The sequence below is a fragment of the Balaenoptera physalus genome (assembly GCF_965194825.1).
Source record: "Balaenoptera physalus genome assembly, chromosome: 2".
Taxonomy (NCBI): Eukaryota; Metazoa; Chordata; class Mammalia; order Artiodactyla; family Balaenopteridae; genus Balaenoptera; species Balaenoptera physalus.
In genome coordinates this window covers 167,041,417-167,061,745 of record NC_138883.1, presented here as the reverse complement: position 1 = coordinate 167,061,745, position 20,329 = coordinate 167,041,417, and the positions used below count along the sequence as shown (strand labels likewise).

General features: G+C 43.0%; 1 protein-coding gene and 1 long non-coding RNA gene across 3 annotated transcripts in view; one reads left to right on the top strand and one right to left on the bottom strand.

Moving 5' to 3' along the window:
- PIP4K2A (phosphatidylinositol-5-phosphate 4-kinase type 2 alpha) overlaps positions 1 to 2,281 on the top strand; it is a 175,869-nt gene extending 173,588 nt beyond the window's left edge. For both annotated transcript variants that reach the window (XM_082449816.1, XM_082449817.1), the window contains exon 10: positions 78 to 2,281. In XM_082449816.1, the coding sequence (XP_082305942.1) occupies positions 78 to 158 (81 nt within the window). In that variant the 3' untranslated portion in view covers positions 159 to 2,281. The remainder of the gene's footprint in view (positions 1 to 77) is intronic.
- On the bottom strand, positions 1,345 to 19,997 carry LOC309655068. The gene is made up of 2 exons (XR_014260606.1): positions 13,261 to 19,997; positions 1,345 to 3,976 (listed from the first exon to the last, which is right to left on the bottom strand). It is a non-coding gene; the product is annotated as an uncharacterized lncRNA (long non-coding RNA).
- Between the last annotated feature and the right edge of the window lie 332 nt (positions 19,998 to 20,329).

Below are 20,329 nucleotides of genomic sequence, written 5' to 3'. Positions count from 1 at the left end.
ATATTCAGCTGAAGTAGAAGTTCCTGCAGGTACTGATAGTAATTCTGTCACTGTTCCTCTCCTCTCACGCTGCCCAGGCTGGTGCGGAGATCTCCACCGTGAACCCAGAACAGTATTCCAAGCGCTTTTTGGACTTTATTGGCCACATCTTGACGTAACGTCCTGCATGGCCGCAGACGGACGTGAGCGTGGGAAGGACAGAGGTGGCTTCGGCACAGGAAAAATGAAAACCAAACTCAGTGAAGCACACCTCCTCGTTTACATCTTCAGGCCAAGATGACTGATTTGGGGACTACTTGCTTTAACAGCTACCTGATATTTCCCAGCATCACTCTAGCTATTTCTGACTTGGGTGTGTATGGGGGGGGCGGGGGGGGGCGTGCGTGCGCACGCGCACGTGAGCATCTTCAAAACTGATTGATTGGTTGATAGAAACCGACTTCGGTCAGAGTGTGTTTGGGGCAGTAACCCTCTGATTCCAGCTGTGGACGAATGAATGAATGAATGAATGAGTGAGCACATGCAGGGGGGAGGGGAGAAGGCAATGCATGTCAGACCAACCAGGTTGGCACCACACGATAAACTGTGGATCAGTTTATTTTTTGGAGTTGAAAGATGTGAGACGGTAATCGTAATAATAATGTAGATAATAATGATGATGATAATAATAATGATGGTGATTAAAAGGAAAAAGAACTTACTGCAGATGTTACACTTCTACCACGCACGCTGACACTCCTTAATAGTTGCACCCCGGGCGCTGGACGGAGGAGGCTGGCATCTCCCGCGCATCCTGGTTCAGGTGTCGGGACTCAACGGTGTCTGGGGACAAACGCCCCTCCTCCAGCAGGAAGCTGATGCCCCTAGTGTCTCTCTCTGTACATTTTCACCTCAGTAAATATGCCCAGGAAAACTGCTTACTTCTCTTTTCTTGCCTGGAGCTTCTTCACTGACACACTCTTACGTTGCAATATAGTAATTAATGCTACAAAATAAAAATAAAGCTTACCTGAAAAGTGCAGTTTTGGGCAATGGCATCTACATCTCCCATGGTGGGAAGGTGAGCAAAGCATTTAGAGCTCTCAATTTTCCAGTTAAACAGTGGTATTTTGTTATGAATTTGCCCTTAACTGAAACCCTCAATATTACTGTTTACATTATTAGGAAAACAGGGATATTTTTGAATCTAAAAATTTAATGTACAGCATGTGATTTTTGAAGTTTACATGTAAAGTCATTTTACAGTGTAGGTGAAATAATGTTTGTCATATTTTGAAATGTATCCTGCAGTCACATTTTAATGGTAGGCGGTCTTTTACAGTAAAAGGAAAAGGGTTTTCCTCCGATGCACATTTATCGACCTAATGATTTTTTTTTTTTTTTAAGAAAATGTTTAACCCAGATCTGGTTATGCAAGTTCATTGCCCTAAACTGTGCTGACTGTGTCTAATCAAGTTATAAATTTCCAACATCGATCATGTATTTACCAACTTCCTGGCATTTTCTGAAAGGTGTCAAGCTAAAATATTAGACTTGCTTAGAATAGGTTATCAACTTATACACTGTGCTAAAGCTGTGCCTTTGAAATTCTTTGTTTAAAACGTGAGATGACTTTTGTAGGCAGGTTCAGAAAAGAAAAAAAAAAAATCCACCCCTCAGTAATTACTTACAGCTCAACAAATACCCCGCACCATACTGCCTCTGCCAGTGACTTTCCTTCAGGGCTTATCAAGTCTGCAACTGTGCCCAACGTATGTGGGTTTACTTCAGAAAACACCAGGTGACAGCAGCCGGAATCCCGGGAAGCCAGCAGCAAGGCCATTCTACTACATCTACTGACTTCACAGAGATTTGTTAGCCTCAACAGACGATGTCAACAGCACTGTGACCTTGTTGTACAAATCTGTATTCTATGTGTTTAAATTAATTGAGATGGTGATTTAGTATTTTCCCCCCACCATTCATTCTGGCGTTGAGTCCCTTTCAGTGCTCTAAAGTTATGCTGTAGTTTCTTTGATCCAGGATTACAAAAGCGAGACCCTGAAGTAAAAAGAAGGTACCCATACATTATTTGAGTAACTGTTTCCTTTGTGGCCAATCTGTGTATGCTTTTAGAAATTTACAGAATGCTTTATTTTTGTCTGTAACAGTCTCTGTCATCCGTTCTGTTGATCAACTCTTCGGACAGAGTGAGGAAGTTTGCCTTGTATCTCCTAGTGCTAACAGTACACTCCAGTCATGAGCCAGGCTTTACAAAATAAAGCACTTTGATGACTCACAAGGTGGAGCCTTCGTGCCTCTCTCTCAATTGTGTGTCTCTATCGCAAACAAAGTTTAAATACTCGGTACTCAGAGTGTCTTTAGCTGATCCCTGAAGGAGTAAAAGTAAAATTGAATCTTTTCACGAACTAGAGCTTAGCCTTCAACCTGTGAACTATTTTATTAGTATAAATGATAGAGACTTCCATGACAAAATCAACTTACTGAAAGATGGGCAGAGAAAAGAAATCTCTTCACTGAATACCCTTTAAAGTTACACAGTCTGACTTTTAAAATTTACCAACCATAGTTCTGTGTGTCAGCGTTTTTTTTGAAACTTTACTGGGACACCATTGGTGGCTAGAAGGCTTTTTAGAGTGTTCCATTGCCACTGGTGCCAGGTGAGCAAACACAGTTCAGCTGTAGCACTTGTTTTGAAAATGTGTAACTGTTGGAATGCGATTGAGATGTGAGGGAATCATTTGAGCGTCATGCGCTTTTCACATCTGCTGCATGCATGTTGGTCCTCACGGAACATTAGATGAACACGGAAGACTGCACCCAGCTGAACTGCGCCAGTAGCAACACGCCAGACACACCCTCAAACATCTCCCTCAGCTCCACACGCTGGGGGGCACAGTGGCCGGGACCTGGAGCTGTGGCTCTGCCTCTGACCTCATATCACTCTCCCTTCCTCACTTCCAACAACCCAAGAGCTGCAGCCCTTCTGACGCCCACTACCCATGACCACAGGCATCCTCCAGGTCTTTTTCAAGATAATGTGCCACATTTATTGTGGTATTTATATATTTCCTGACCATTTAGTATGTTTAAAACTGTGCTGTTTGTATTAATAGGCTCCTTTTTTTTTTTCAGTGTATCACTAATGACACTTTCGGGTGTTGTGCCCCAATTCCATCATTCCCATGAGCTCTGTGGTTTTTACTGTGCAGTTTTGCACAGAGCAGGGATTTTTAGGAACATATGTTACACTACAGCAGAGCTGACTGTGGTCAGCAGGGAGCTTAAATTCCATTTTCTTTGTGGAACACAGACATTCATTTTCATTTTGGTTATTTAATTTCGTGGGTTGAATTCACATTAGTCCCAGAAAATTGGTTATTGCTAATTCATAGAATGACCAGAGTTGGTCTGAAGCATTAATCCTTCATGCGGGCACTTATGGAAACACTGGTTAAGGGTTACATACAAGAGATTAGGAACTGCGTATAATGATAATGAAGTGGTAATGCATATAATATGTAAGTGTGTAAAATGAAGTGGGGGAGTGGAAAGAAGGCACGGCCGAGAGGTTTAAGCCCTGGAGCTCTTAGCATCCGTGGACTCTGGAGGCCCCAGCGCCACTGCACGTGGCCTCTCCAGGAATTCTGTAATTAACACGAAAACAGTGGTCACAGTGTGTGTCCTGCACGTGTACAGCCTTCTTCCAGCTCTTAAAATCACACCCCATCTCTTCCTCTCTCCCTATCTTAAATAGCACTTTACTTGGCTCCAATCACGTGACTGTTATGTTAAAAATAAAAAAGTTACCCTCTGAAGGGCAGAAACCTGCCCGCCTTTTGGATTCCCGTGAACGGGAGTTACGGGACTCACCTGCTCGGCCCTGGCCCTGCCTGCAGCCCCTCTTCACACGCGACTGGCCTGGCTCTGCAACCATCGGCGCACCGTAAAGTGGCCCAGAAGACCGGCAAAGTGTCTGGAAAAGTAGAATCGACAAGTCCCCTGAGTGATTATTGAAAGTTCCTTCATAAACGGAAACCCCGTCATCTAAACCAAATGTTCTTCAGAAGTTTAGTCCTGTTTTTGCGATTCTGTGAAAATCCTGCCAAAGGGCCATTAACATGGCATAGTCTATAATTTTCTCACTCTTAAATACTTGTTTAGTTTAACTTCATAAGAGAAGGACAAAGGTTAGGATTTCTCTGAATCCACCGTGATATGTCTATGTTTTATGGAATCCTACACATGCTGCTGGGAGAGGGGTCCCAGATGAGGAAACCTTGGCCCAGAGAAGCTAAGGGACTTGTCCGAGGTCACATGATAGTTGACAGCAAAGCCAGGGCTGGGACTGGGCTCTGCGGCAACTCAAGATTGAAAGTTGAATGTGTGAGCGATGGACCTGGTGCCCCCTGGGGCTCCAGAGCTCACGGCCACCCCTCCTCTGTCAAAGCTCTTCTTTCACCTGTCCCTTCAACTGCCTCTGGAGAGCCCTGCCTGGCATGCACCCTCTGGAATTTTATAGCAAATGGTCCACACATTTCATTTTATGAGAGTCAATCTATATCATTCCATTTTCCTATCATTTTCTCCTAGTCCAACAGCATTTTATTACTGTCACTTGACTTTTTAAATCAATGGGTCTCCCTGGGGAATATAAAAATATCCCTAGACCTACCGAATGGCAGACTCTGGAGGTGGACCTTGAAAATCTATAATTTAAATGTTTCCCAGGTGCTTCTGATGCATGACCTGGTCTGGAAAACACTGTCTTGTGTTTTCCCTCCCAATGAACTGATCACTAATTTCAAATACTTTTTGTAATATGCTTCCCTCCCCTTCCTTCCTACCTCTCCCCCTCCCCCTTCCCCTTTTTCTGTACTTGTAATATATGAACAAAGTAGTTTCTTATTGATTAGAGCAGGGGTCAGCCAACCACAACCTGAAGGCCAAATCCAGGCCACCACATGATTTTTGTAAATAAAGTTTTACTGAAACACAGCCATGCCCATGCATTCACATATTTTCTATGGCTGCTTTCAAACCATAGTGGCAGTTTGTAGAGTTGTGACTAAGACTGATGGCCCACAAAGCCTAAAACATTTTACTATGTAGCCCTTTTCAGAGAAAGTTCGCTGACCCCTGAAAGAGAGCCTCGTTTTAGTATCACAATGTAGTTTCTGCAAAACCATGATGTCAGCTACAACGCTATATTATCTACATAGATCTTTCACCTCCCATCTGGAGACACTGAGATTTCTTTCATTCTTTTACTAAAGTTGTTGCAATTTCATGATTGCCCTTGGTTTTTAAAGAAGTTATACTGTCCTTCGAATTTGTTTTTTAGTAAATTGCTGTGGTTATTTAAATTAACATCACAGTTACCAGTGGAGTTGACTGTCTGAGAAACTCATTTATAAAAGGGTCATAACTTCAAGTCATTCGGTCAGTTGGTTAAAGTCCTGTGAAAAAAGAGGCCTGGGCTTCCCTGGTGGCGCAGTGGTTGAGAATCTGCCTGCCAATGCAGGGGACACGGGTTCGAGCCCTGGTCTGGGAAGATCCCACATGCCGCGGAGCAACTAGGCCCGTGAGCCACAATTACTGAGCCTGCGCGTCTGGAGCCTGTGCTCCGCAACAAGAGAGGCCGCGATAGTGAAGAGGCCCGCGCACCGCGATGAAGAGTGGCTCCCGCTTGCCGCAACTAGAGAAAGCCCTCGCACAGAAACGAAGACCCAACACAGCCATAAATAATAAATAAATAAATTTTTTTTAAAAAAGTAGAGGAATTTAAACAAAAACTCCTAAAGAAACTCAAAAAAAAAAAAAAGAGGCCTAAGTTCTTCAACATATGCGGCATTTTCTTAAGAAACAACTTTAATATCTTCATACACACTTTAAAAATTTTTTTGGCCTCAGGTACTATTAGTTAAGGGCTCTGTGGCAACTAATGCATGCTATTGCTATTTTTACTTAATTTTACCAAACCTTATAGTACTAAAATATAAGAATTTGGTTGCACTGTGTTTACCTAGTATTTTTTCCTCTTAAGCTTCTTGGTGGGCGGGGGGGAGTCAGTGCCTTAAGTGACCTCAGATAGTTTCCTCCAAAATTCTAGAAAGGACCTTCTTCTGGCTTTGGTTGTACTTATATATCTCCAAACCAGGGTTTGACCAGGCAAAATAAGGGAGTTTTCCATTTAAATTCTGAGAATTGAAACCATCCTTCTCCCATCCTGCCCTCTTCTTTCCCCCCCCCCCCCCCAGATTGTGGAGTTGATTTCCTAAAAATTAGCAGGTCTTTCTAAGTCTCTAAAAATAAATGAATAATCAGAGTGAATAAAACATGTTACTGCAGTGAATGCAGATGCACTGCTGGGCATGAAAGCAGAATATCCTCACATTGTCAAACACAAGGCCCCCAAAATCAAACACTGAGCGTTTAACTGTGAAGTCATTCATTTTTTCCTTTAATATTTTCCTACATGGGCTTACTTAGTTTTTAATTAAACAAAATGCCATAAACTGAGCATCGCCTCTTCTGATCAAAAATAAGCAGCAGCAAAAATGCTAAAAATACACAAATGAATTGTGTGTACTGATCACAGCTCTAGAGACCAGACTCAGGGGCCTCTGGGATTTGCTGACTGGGCTCACATCCACTGTTCCCATGTGGGTGAAGGATACATATGCCACTGATGTATAGATGTTCTTGGCTTCTTCCAGTCTTCTTGGCTATTCTAAATTATGTTATGTAAAACGGGGTTTACATCATCAATGTGATAAAACTTAATTCTGACAGTCTTTATATTAACTCAGGTGTTTACATTATGCTTTACAGTTTATAAAGCACTTTCCTTCATGTTCTCTCATTTAAATCTCATACCCATGGTTTTATTTTTATTACTATTCTCCTTTCATAACTGAGAACACTGAGGCTCAGACAGGTTGGTTAACTCTGAGGTAGTGAGTCACAGAGCCAGGTGGTCTTGGCGTTCTCTGCACTGTGTCCAGTGTTCTTGGCACTACATCCCATCACCTCTACTTTCTTGTTTCCCAAACTATTAGATGTCCCATCCAATTTCCTTCCACTTAGTGCATGTGGAGTCAAACTGCTCCCTACAACTTTGTATTGTACTTCATCTGATTTGGGCAGTCATAGCTGGCTTGCCTTGTTTACAGCTCTTTAAACCTGGTGCCTTCTGAGACTTACCCCCATGGCTTCCCTAGAGAGCAGATGAAAATAATCAAACACTAATCCAGGTGTTGCTGTGAAGGTATTTTGTAGATAGGATGGAAGTCTATCATCAATTTACTTTAACTATGGGAGATTATTATAGACAACCTGGGTGGGCCTGATTCAATTAAGCTGAAAGGCCTTAAGGGCAGAACTTAAGTTTCCCAGAAGAAGAAATTCTACCGGTGGACAGCAGCTCCAGCTCATGCCCAAGAGTTCCAGCCCACCCTTCCTGGGAGTCTGCCCTGTGGATTTTGGACCCACATAAACAGTCCCCACAATCGCATAAACCAATGCCTTGCAATAAATGTCTTAATATATAGATCCTACTAGATGGGTTTTTCTGATGGAACCCTGACATACAGATCTTCCAGAGCTTTTTCAAAAACAAGGGGAAGAGGCACTTCTGGAAGGGTGGGATGAAAACCTCTGAAAAATCCACTCCTCCATGAAAGCAATCAGAACTAGCAGACACTGTCATACTCAACTTTTCCAGAACTCTGGACACGAGCCGAAAGAGACTTTACTCAAGAAAATAAGTGGATCTTGGAAAGAACAGTGAGCTCTCTGTGTTTTATCTTTTTTACCTTATGTAAATATTAAACGAGGTCCTTTGAGCTTAAGTGAGAGTGAAGTCAGCAAGATGGTGGCGTAGGAGGCCCTAGACCCTCCTTCCCCTACAAACACACCAACTCAGCAGCAATTCACAGACAAAGTCTCTTTCTGAGACATCCAGGAAGCAAGTGAAAGGCTCCTGCGCCTGGGAGAACACAAAACTAGACTCATTGAAGTCAGCAGGAAGACTCAGGTTTCCCTTTCGCTGGAGTCCCTGTACCTGGCACAGCACCCTACCATCAGGAAGAGACCCCCTTGCTCTCTGCTTAACCCAGCAGAAAGAAGAGATTGCTTTACACATCCAGCACCCCCTCAGCTCCTCCAAGGGGCCTCCTCAGAGGACTAGCTTCTGCCTTTTTTTTTTGGCCGCGTGGCTTACGGGACCTTAGTTCCCCGAACAGGAGTTGAACTGGGCCCACGGCAGTGAAAGTGCCAAGTCCTAACCACTGGACCACCAGGGAATTCCTGACTAGCTTCTGTCTTGCCAGTCCTGGAGCTCTGACAGGTCTGGAACAGCTTAGCTGCCTGGGGAAAAACAGAATTGGGGCTTGGGCTGGCAGATGCCACAGACCTTTCCCCTGCCTAGCAGAGAGTGAGTGGATGAGAAACCCCAGCTGTCGGCACCCTCTAGGGAGGGGAAGAGCTGATGTGTACGTCTACCACCCAAACTTCTCCAGGACTGTCCGAAGCACGAGCACTGGTCTTACCAGCCTTGAATCTGACAAGCGTGCACAGTCTAGTTGCCTGGGAGGGAACAGAGACAACGGTTTGGACTGAGATGCCAGAGCTCCCCCCCGCCCCCTCACAGCACAGAGTAGCTGACAAAAACAATAGCTATCTGCTTCTCCCTGAGGAGGGAAAGAGTTGATAAAGACCCCCAGAATCTCTAAGTGGGCTGACTGATGGGGGTTTTCTCCTGTACAAGACCAGTCCATGAAGACTGGAAGAGGCACCTGTTTTGTCCAATGCGCAGATACCAACACAGAAAGTCAAGGAAAATGAAAATCAGGCAAAGATGTTCAAAACAAAGGAACAAGACTTGTCTCTAGAATTCATCAAGAACTCTTACGACTCAACAATAAGAGAGACAAATTTTTAAACGAGGAAAGAATTTGAATAGACGTTTCTCCAAAGGAGATACACAAATGGTCAATAAGCACTTTGAAAGATGCTCAACATCATTAGTTATTAGGGCAATGCAAATCAAAGCCACAGATCACTTCACCCCCACTACGATGGATAAAATAAAAAAGACAACAGCAAGCATTGGTGAAGATGTGGAGGAACTGGAACAAACACTGCTGGTGGAAATGTGAAATGGTGCAGCCACTTTGGAAAACAGCCTGGCAGGTTCTCAAATGGTTAAGCATAGGTTACCATAGGACTCAGCAATTCTATTCCTAGGTATATACCCCAGAGAAGGGCTGCATTGCTTCTAACAGCCCTAAGGGAGAATCTATTCCCTGCCTTTTCCAGCATCTAGAGGCTGCTTGCATTGTGGGCTTGTGGCCCCTTCTTTCATCTTCAAAGCCAGAAGTGTAGCATCTTCATTTCAATCTCTCTCTCTCTCTTTCCCTCCCACTCTCTCCCCACCTCTCTCTCTGACTCTGCTTCTGTCATCACAACTCCTTCTTGATTAAATTAGCTAGTGGTCCATTTTGTACTTTTTTCCCAAAGGACCAGAATTCTGATTAATGGATTTGATCTACTATTTTTGTTTTCGCTCTCAGTAACCTCTGCATTTATCTTTACTATCTTTTTGTACTTTTAGTTCACTTTATTGTTCCTTTTTTTTCTAGATTTTTGAACTGGGACTCTAATTCATTTATTTTCATTTAAAATTTTTACTTGATATAGGTGCTTAGGGCTATGAATTTTTTTCTGATCATTGATCCTTATAATAGAAGTAATATGCTCTTGCTTTATGGACTTTTCATTATCATAAATTTTCAGAAATTCTGTAATTTCTGTTTCTAACTCCCTTTTAACCCAAGAGTTGTCGAATAGAAATTTTTTTTTTAGGTTCCAGGTGTAAGTGCCTTTTTTTTTAGTTTCGTTTTTAATTTCTAGCTTTCTTGCATTGTGTTCAGAAACTGTTAGTAACATCTGACTTTAATGAAGCCTGTCAATGATTTTCTTCTGCCCTAATATACGATAATTTTTCAGGACTATTCATATGTACTTAAAAAGAAGGTATAGTCTATATTAGCAGGGAGTAGTGTTTGATATACATCCAAAGGATTCAAAGAGCCAGTGTGTGCGATTCACTCTGTCAGTGATATTGTCTGAACTGTAGCCCACAATAACTGTACCTCCCAGTTTTTGTTGCTTTGTTCAGCTTACACACTTTCATGTGACCAAGCGCCCCCCACCGCCGTCGCACACTATCACTCTCAACTTCACTCAGATTGGCTCTGCTATCAAATCAATGGCAAAGTTTTTACTCACCTCTTTCTGATGACGTACAATTCGAATTTTCCTATAGTCTTTAACGTCACAATCCTGGCGAGTGTGCGTGACTCCCAAACACCGGGTGCCCTGGGGCTGGCTCAGAGGCGCCACAGAGCTCCGGGCCAGCAGCTCACAGACTCCCACCGCCGCCATCTTGCTAGGCTGACCCTTGACCCGGCGTGCCGTTGCGTCTGTACCCGCACATGCGCACTCTCACTATCCTTTAATAGGCATCCTTTGACTCCCATTGTGTACAGCAACGTACAAGCTTTCTCTACTTTCCTCTCTCTCTCTCTCTCCCTTCTCTTCCCATTTTGAGTCGCAGTCTTTCTACTTTCTCAGAACATACATGTTTCTATTTTATTATTATACCCATAATCTCATCTTTATTTTAGCCATGGATCTGCAATTAAATATGGGACATGCTCACCATCCGTCCTTTTACCCAAGTTTCCCCAATCATCTCTTATTAGGTCAGTCTCATCCCACTGAGCCTCAGGTGAGACTCAGTGCTGACAACTTAATTGCAGCTTCATGAGAGACCTTTAGGCAGAGGCACCCAGCTAAGCTGCGGGTAGATTCCTGACTCACAGAATCTGTGAGATAATAGTTGTTTGCTATTTTAAGCCGCTAAATTTGGAGGTAATTTGTTATACCAAAATAGATAACAAATACCCCAGGATATCTCAAAGTTGATCGTCTCAGGTTCATTTTGAGTGTGCCTAGTTACCACCTCCCCCCCCAGCTTTTTTTAATGTGGGAAAATACACATAACAAAATTTTCCATTTTAATCATTTTTTAAGTGTAGAGTCCAGTACCGTTAGGTACATTCACACTGTTGTACAAACTATCTTCAGAACTCTTTTCATCTCACAAAACTGAAACTCTATACCTATGAAGCAACAGCTCTCATATCCCACCTCTCCCCCTGGCAACCACCGTTTCACTTCCTGTGTCTATGAACTTGACTACTCTGGATTCTTCATATTAGTGGAACCATAAAGTATTTGTCTTTCTGTGACTGGCCTCTCTCACTTAGCATAATGTCCTCAAGTTCATCCATGTTGTAGCCTATGTCAGAATTTCCTTCCCTTTTAAGTACAGTATTCCATTGCATGTATACACCACATTTTATTTATCCATTCATCTATTGACAGACTTGGGTTGCTTCCACCGTTTGGCTATTGTGAATAATGCTGCTATGAACATGGATGCCGGTAGGTCCTTTTAATAGATAGATTCAGGGTTTGTTTGGTTTTTTCCAGGAAGTTTTCTTGGATTATAATTTTAAATATTAGTTTAGTTCCATTGCTTTGATCTTCTGCAGGGTCTCCAACTATAACAATATTGGACCTACTTCGCCCTCCATTTCAACCACTTTTTCTATGATCCATTTCACATCTTAATTTACCTAGTTTTTTGTCTCTTGATTTTTTTCCCTATGTTTTTCTTCAATATCCTTTATTAAAATTTCATTAGAATCTATTCTCCCTTGGATACCTTGTAATTGAACCTTCGTTTCTGAGAGGATTTTGTATTTTCTTATTGTTTTCCTGAGTTCAGTATTCCCGCTTCATATCTTATCTTTTTCTTCTCATTTTTGTTCTTCATTTTTGTATTTCTGGTTCAGGATGTTTCATCAAATCTCCAAATGCTGTTTGAACATATTTAATCCAGTTTGAAGTATTACATTATAGTTTTCTTCAGCTTCATGGTTGTTTTTCTGGAGAGAATTTTCACTGTCAGAATACTTTGTTTTCTAATTTTACAATAGTTTTGTATGGATGTGGTCTGGGCTTTCCTCTTTGCTCGCATTTCCTCAGTAGGCTGGGAGGAGGCATTGGCATGCTTTATGTTTCTGCAGGATCTGTAATTTTCTCCTTGTTTCCTTCTGTTCCTCACTGCCACATCTCCAATAGGTACCTTCTTTCCCTGTAGAGCTGAGTCTCCCCCAGAAGAGAGGAGGAGACTTGGCGACTTCTCCAAGAGGCCACTTCCTTTCCTACACATTTTCCAGCTGCCCTCCTGTAGCCAGTGCTATGAATTACCAAGTCCTGACTTGCATTCTGTATTTTGTATTGGACTTTTTCTTTTTGGGGGTAACTTTTCTGTCTTCTTTACCCCTCTGCTCTTTTTTTATTGAGTCTCTTAAGCTTCCTTTCCCCTGCTGTCCTCACCCATAGGTTTGCAGTGGTGAGTGGATGTGGTGAGGACAGGAGCTGTTGGAATTTGGTTAGTTTTCTACTTACAGGTCATTTGAGCGTCGTGGTATTCTCTGTCTCCTCTTACTGCTGAAGAGGTGGGTCATGTGTGGTTTTATCTGCTCTCCTTATTGGATTTATAGGTATTTGGGGAGGGGAAGTGGGAAGATTCAGAATTAGGCAGCCACCATTGTCTTCCAAACCTGAAAGTTCTGAGCTTTACATGGTGTTCCCTGGGGTTGGGACCTGGGTCCTCTGCTCACTGTATAAAACCAGTTCTAGTCAATCTCAACTACTTTCATGACTCCAGTTACCAACTGTACATCATTAACTAACTCCCACATATATATCTCCTGCCCAGACTTCTCCTTTGAGATCCAAAACTTTAGCCAATTGCCTACTCATCCTCTTCATTTGAATGTTTCAAAGGCCCTTAATTTACAGATCCTGCAAATACCAAACTAAAGTCATGCTATTATCTTCTGCAAACCCAGGCTTCCTCCGGTGTTTCCTATCTTACTCCCATCTGTTTAGGCGTATAAGCCAATATCTTAGGAGTCATTCCTCCCCAACCTCAATTCCATCACCCCTCTGACCTCCAGTAATATCACATCCTCCTCATTCTCCCTCCTGAATGTCCCTCAGATTCACCCACTTCCTCCAAATCCACCCACCCTGTTTAAGCGCCAGGCTTCATTCAGTTGCTCAAGCCACAAACCTGGGAACTTCCATTACTCATTCCTTTCCCTTATTACCCCATACCATCAATTAGCAGATCCTGCTGGCTCTTCTTTCACAGTATCTCGTTCCATCAACTTCTCTGTTTCCACTGCTACCATTCTGGTCCAGGCTGCCATCATCCCTCACTGAGCACCTTCTTGCTAAAAGGTATATTCTCTTCTTCCTGAAAGGTAAATCAAAGCATATCACTCACATAAATAAAATCTTTCAGTGGCTCTCATTGTACTTAGAATAAGATCCCCTCCTCACATGGCCTGCCATACCTTAGATCATATTGCCCCTGCCTGGGTTTTTCTGTTATTTATTATTGTCTTATTCCTTCAAAAGAATAATTTATTAAAGTATAGTTGACATATAACATATTAGTTTCAGGTGTACAACATAATGATTTGATATTTGTGTACACTGTGAAATGATCACCACAACAAATCTAGTTAACATCCATCAGCTTACACAGTTACAAATTCTTTTTTTCTTGTGGTGAGAACTTTTAAGATCTACTCTCTTAGCAGCTTTCGAATGTACGATACAGTATCATTAACCTTAGTCACCAACAACTTATTCTCAGACTGGTTTAAGGTTTGATTTCTTGGAGCTTCCTCTGGATGGGGGACGTAGTCAGGTGTCTGTGCTTCAAAGGGCCCTCGTAATAGACAGTGGGACCAGCACACAGCTAGTTCTCCTTACTCCTGGTGGCTGCGAGCCTAGATATATCTGCTTGCACATTAAGCAGAGAGGGTGATGCATGGCAGCTTTTAAAGCCCTTGTGTTTATAGAGAAAGTTGTGAGTTCACCTTGAGTTAAATTCTCACTTCCACATTCTCCATACCCCCGAGCAGATTTCATAAGTCTGGTAACACCTAGGTGCTGACTGGCTGGGCCTTCTCGTGGCTGAATTAAATCACACGTGTCAGGGATGGTACCAGCTGCATATAGATTCACCTCATTATTCTTTGAGTGAATGTCAATTCAGCATTTATAACTTTTCTTGTGAAAAATAGGACGTGACGCTCCCCCCGCCTTCTTTCTCCTTTTTATTTCCTCACTTATTCTCATGTATTTGTTATTCCCCAGCCAGAATTCTCGCAGAGGCAAAAACAATTGAAACATGTGAATCAGATGTCAACAGCAAGCCCTGATACTTGTGCAGGGAGCAGCCTTAACAGTCAGCAAAGGAAGGGATGGGGCTGGACGCGCGGACTGGGTCCCAGACGCTTATAAAACGGGGTCTGAGCCTGAGAAAGCGCGGCCAAGAAACAAGATCTGTGGATGAACGGAAAAGGCCTCTAGGATTTGACAGTACAGAATTGACATCATAATCTCATCTAATACACTGTATGCACCTCCTGCTATGTGCTAAGCTTCGTGTGAGCCACTGATGATGTAAAAGTAAATGAACTAAAATCAAGGAGCTTGCGGCCCAGCATAAAAGATAACGGCAATGTCCTGCCAGCATTGGAGGACTAGGGTTCCTGAGGAGGTGGGACCGTGTCCTGGGCACCATTATGCTAAGGGTCTGGGCCCCTGTTCTCTGCTCGCTGCCTGCGGGTAGATCTTTTGTCTTCTTTGCACACTCCGAATTTCTGAGTGGAAAGCTTAAGGTTCTTCTTCCGTATCCCATCGTGAGAAGATCACAGACTTTAAAATCACTCAGATCCGAGGTTGAATCTCGGCTCTGCTGCGTGACCCCGGGCAGGCTTCTGAGCTTCCGTTTTTACATTTATAGGAAGTGGACGATCTATAGCTCACATGGTTGCTTTGTGATGAAAGGAGACAACCTCTGTTATGCACTGGTTTTAGGACCTAGCACATAGTAGGTGTGTGTGTCCCACATTGCTCAGGACTCTGGGTATTCATCAGATGTTGCTAATTTATTAATTAGAAGGAATAATCGAATCCATTTCCATATAGTCATCTAACAAGACAGATAAGTACCATACAGCAGATGCTGGATGGTTGTAAGAGATCTGTCAGCGTTCAGTCCTCAACCACAGTTTCCATTCCTTTCTATTTATGAATCAAATTATCAGAAAATGGTCCTTCCCTCTGTTCATTCTTCCTTTCAAACTTCCTTTCTTAGGTATTCTTATGATGTCTCAGAGCAAGGTCAGCCACGTCTAATATGTCAGAGCAAGGATAACGTTTGGGGGTTATGATTTGATGTGTAGGTATGACAAGGTAGGTTCCAAGGTAGTAGGAACAAATGGGTCACCAAACAGGATCAGATTGTGCCCTAGACGAAGTGATGTCTTTTCAGGCAGTTACAGAAAGCAACACTGGGACTTCCCTGGCAGTCCAGTCATTAAAACTTCGAGCTCCCAATGCAGGGGGCACAGGTTTGATCCCTGGTCAGGGAACTAAGATCCTGCATGCTGCACGGCATGAGGCCTTAAAACAAAACAAAAAAAGAAAGCAAGCAACACAGCAATGAGAGGGCTATAACTGCATAAAACTGGGGATCTGCCTCAGGAGCCTGGGCTCTGTGGGGGAAGGAAGCGAAAACACAGGTGAGGAAGGAGGCTGGCTCTTCACCCCACACACCAACCTTCCGATGAGAATTTTCTCCCAGGCAGATGATGTGACAGACTCTCACCTCCAGCGACAGAAAAACAGCTTTGCAGGACCTGGTGTACACATGGCTCTGATGGGTTTTCTGCTGGGACGAGAACTGTATCTGAAGGCGTCGTAATAACATCTTAGACATATGTTTCTTCACCTTCACTTGCCTCATCATCACCCAGCTCCTTGCTCAACATCCTCTTGAAACCTTCCTCTCTGGCTAATGACTTCCAGCCTGATTTAGGTAAAATGTGTGCAGATCCTCTGTCAGAGTATTCTTTAGAGGATCTAGGATGCAACTCAGAAAAAAAATAAGCTTTATTGTAGTAGGTATTCAGGGAAAGCATGTTGGTGTGTGTGTTCTCATCTTGAGAAGTCAGAGGCACGAGGCTGGTGAGCGAGAATAAATCTCAGCTTCTTGGATGTTGTGACTAAGTGATCCTTAGATGTTTTACTAAATTTGAAAGCTAAATAATGAAAACTTCCTAAAATGTTTTTGAAGAGCAATGAAAAAGTTTAAAAAGTATAAGAAAAAAAAGATGTCAGTCTCATTAAATTGTAAGTATAGGCAAGGTCACAAAGAGAAACTCAATGACATAAATTCCCAAATCTCAGTTTTTTGCTTGTGGCTTAAATCAGCCAATTCTCGCTTCCAGAGGATCCCGTTCTCAGAGCTGCCAGCAGCCCACTGAACAGAATCCCACTTAGCAAAGGTCAAACCCATCAACAAAGGTCAGCGCTGTGGTGGCCCCTTCCTACAAAATCCTCCTGTTAAAACTTTAAGCACAGATTGGATAATAGCATGTTTCATTATCTAAAAGCAAGAATAAAAATGTAAGTAAAATAAATTCCTATTTTTCAAGAATCAAAGTTATCTGAAAGCAAGAGTTGGCAGATGCCTTTGCTGAACTGTGCAATGATAAATGATGCCTGGGCACTGCACTATCCTAAAGGGCTTTATGACTCACCAAAGAGTCGCATCAATCATGGCTGGATGGGTCTGTGTGGTGTGAATGTTATTAGGGCCTTTGAACACCTTTCTGAAATTAAGTGGTTCACTTAGGGCATATTAATCAACTGAATCAGAACTCCCCATTTCCCAGTGATCCAAGGTGGTGGGGTCAGGGGTCTACAGGAAAAGCACTGATTGACCTTCTCTGGGATCACAAAAGCTTTCACTCCATCCACCCCAGCCATGCAAACAACAAATCCCTACTGACACCTGCGTTACGTCACGGGAGCTCTGTGGCGCCTGCAATTCCTCTCTCTACCCAACACCTTCGCTCACCGATCTGTCCTTTTCTCCCCTCCTCTGTTTCTAATCACCTGCTGGTCCAGTCATTTGTGACAGAAATTGTGAAAGAAAGGCATGCCCTGTTTCCCCCAAACTTCTCATAGGTGTGCAAGTTGACTGTTAAATGCTCGGGACTGAGACATTTCCTCAAATGCACACCTTCCTCTGAGAAATATCAGATGTTTTGATGAAACAAAGTATTCATTTATGTCCTGCTTCTCAAAAGTCTTGTTTTTATGGTGATTTCATGCTCAGATCCAAAGGCAGACATCACCTCATTTGACTGTCATGTGGGTCTCACACATTCACCCTCTGGTACCCGATCATCAATCTGCGGCTAAGAGCCTCTTCCTGAGACCGGGGCTGCTTAGATGTTACAACATCTGTCAAGTGCCTTTTCAAAAATAAATTTACCAGAGAATCTCAATTTCCCTTCATAAGTCCTCAAATTAGGAAGAAAAGAATTCATTATGCACGAAATCTGAAATAATAGGATTACTTTCTAAGCAATTAAATGCTTAACTGTTTTAGCCCTATGGATGGGAAACCCAGCCAGATGTCTCTTTCACACAGAACAATATTTTAACAAGGTGAGGGCAACTTCTTTCGATGGATACACTTTAGTAGAGCTTTAACGTGGCTCTTTATTTGCAAACAGTAAGTGTAACCTGTATAAATGTTCACACAGTTGCAAACCTTGTCTTTACCTTTTGTTTTAACTTTGTGTCAGGAATCTCCTCTTTCTAACAGCAGCTGATGCTCTCTTCCTTACATGATAACACTACTTTTAATTTTTTTTTTTTTTTGAAATCAGTAAAAAGTGCATCCACATTCGTCTCTGCTAGCTTTGCCAGTGACTGCAGGCATTTTGTCAGCACACGCTGGCTCTGCTGTGTCTTTAAGTCAGTCTGTCTCCCCCTGATTCTTAATCCATGTTGACTTGGAGAAACTGGTCAAATTATTTTAAAGCATTTCAAAAACGTAAAGTGTCATCACAGGGCAAGAGCGATAACGTTACAGCTAAATCCGTTGCCCCTGAAGTGAGAGGAAAGTCCGTTTGGAGATGGCTGGAGGGGGAGGGGTACTCGGTGAGGCCTTACTGCCCCTCCAGGAAAATCACCTTCTTGCATTTTTTGTGTTTTGCCACAAAACACAAAACAATGGGACTGTTTTGCCAATGATCAATAACTCTTAACTCTGTTTCATAATCATTTTTATTGACATGCATGTCGCTAAATCTGGCCTGAATCAGGCAATGGCACGGGGGCTTAGAAGTAATCTGAAAAGGGTCCTGTAGGGGGATCCGATATGTCATGATAGTATTTAATCCATCTCTTCTGACTTTTATGTGAAACTCTTACTAAAGGCTCCTAACACTCCTGGGAAAGGTGGTTTCCCCTGATTTCCAAAGAACAAACACAGCACGGAAGGTGCAGGATGTCCCCAGCCACGCAAGAATCCTGGGGCCACGGTGAAGGTTAGAATTGGACGGGTCTGATTCTGAACTTTGAAATCTTACTAGGAGAACACACTCCCTCCCTTTAGGCCAATAAATCATATTAACCCAGGAATTGATGTTGCTATTCCAATCTAATCATAAAGGTCACTTTCAGTAATGGGAAAAGGACACATCTGCATATATCACTGGCAGTCCATTGTCCTGTGAACATTGCCACGAGCTAAACAAAGGCTTCCTCTCACAGTGTAATCACCGGGGACTTCAGAATTCTTATCTGTCTCGACGGTCCTGAGTATATGGCCCATGCCACAGTATAAAAATATGACTGCCAGCTCAAGGCAAGTTTGTGTTACTCTAAATGCCACGGGAAACGTCTGTGTGTATGTGTGTGTTTCATCAAAGCCATTACTTACTATAGACAATCATTTTTTCCCTATGACCCTCTCTATACATCCTGATTTTAAAAGGGGGAGGAGAAACAGGATGACTGGTGTAGGCGGAAATGTATGGGGAAAGTGCAAATGTACGTATTGATTATTGCAAACTGCAGGGTTGGCCTGGGTTGGGTTTTTTAAGCAGCTTCTCCTTGTTGGCAGAAAACAACTCCTGACAGATGAGAAGATAAACATCACTGAGAAACACCGCAAACTTCTGTCTCTTTTCAGCTTTAGCTGTGATGAATTGAAGGGCCTGCGTCCTTCCCCTGAGGCTGGGACCACTGGACACTGAATGTATTCATCTTCCCTTCAAGCTTCCCTCACTCAGCATCTTTCCTAACATCTATTTCCTACCAGTCTCCAGGCCAGTGTTAAACTTCAGATTTGGGAAAGGACTGGATTGGCTGCTGGCACTGGAAACTTTTCTCCATGAATGATTTTTATATGGTTTTGGCAGACACATATAGTATCAGCAGAGAGAGAGAGATCCTGTTGGCGGGAGAAAATAAAACCTTAACATAACTGTAATGGCCTGAGTGGTGTTTTACATGTTCTGCCTGCTCAAGATTTATGTTAAAATCAACCTTGCAAAAGAGGTTTTTTAAAAAGTCTATCAAGCTGCCAAAATTGAACCAGCTCTTTCTTTCCTGTCCAGTGACAGTTGTTTTAACAACCTAAACAACCTGGTACGAACTGGTGTTTCCCAGCAGTCCAAGACCTTGCAGGCCTGGTCTAATTTCACCCGGCAATTTTTCATTTACTTTGTAAATGTCTGAGTCCTTTTACCCTCTCTCCTTACTTCTCACTCCTCTCTCCTCCTTTCACTCTAAGTCTATCCTCTTTCTGACCCAAGCGACGTAGTAGCAATTAATCAAAAGGCATTGAAATTAATGTTTTAACTTGGAGACCACATTTGGAAATGCTCTTTCTTCACCCTAAACCCCTCCCCTCAGACATCTCTGCCAGGCCCTCGTGTTGTCACGAGCACTCCCACACCACTAATTGCCGATGGTTTCTTCCTGAGTTACTAGTGGTCACTATTCCATGCACATCCCCTCCCCAGAGCAGCTCAGCAGCTCCGCTGCAGGCCAGCACTGCCCAGGGGGGAGGGACGGGGGGAAGCACAGGTCTCACCAATGTAGCTCTCTGCACCCCTGCCTTCAGCATCCGAGACTTCTGCCACCCAGGAAGGAGAAACACCTCTGCATCTGCGTAACTAAGCAATATTTATATCTCCCTTAGCTGCCTAATTAATTTATCCTGCAACGTACACTTTTTCAATCTCTGCCTCTGACAGTCTGACAAGAAAGATTATTTTCTGCCTAGGAAGTTCCCTCACGT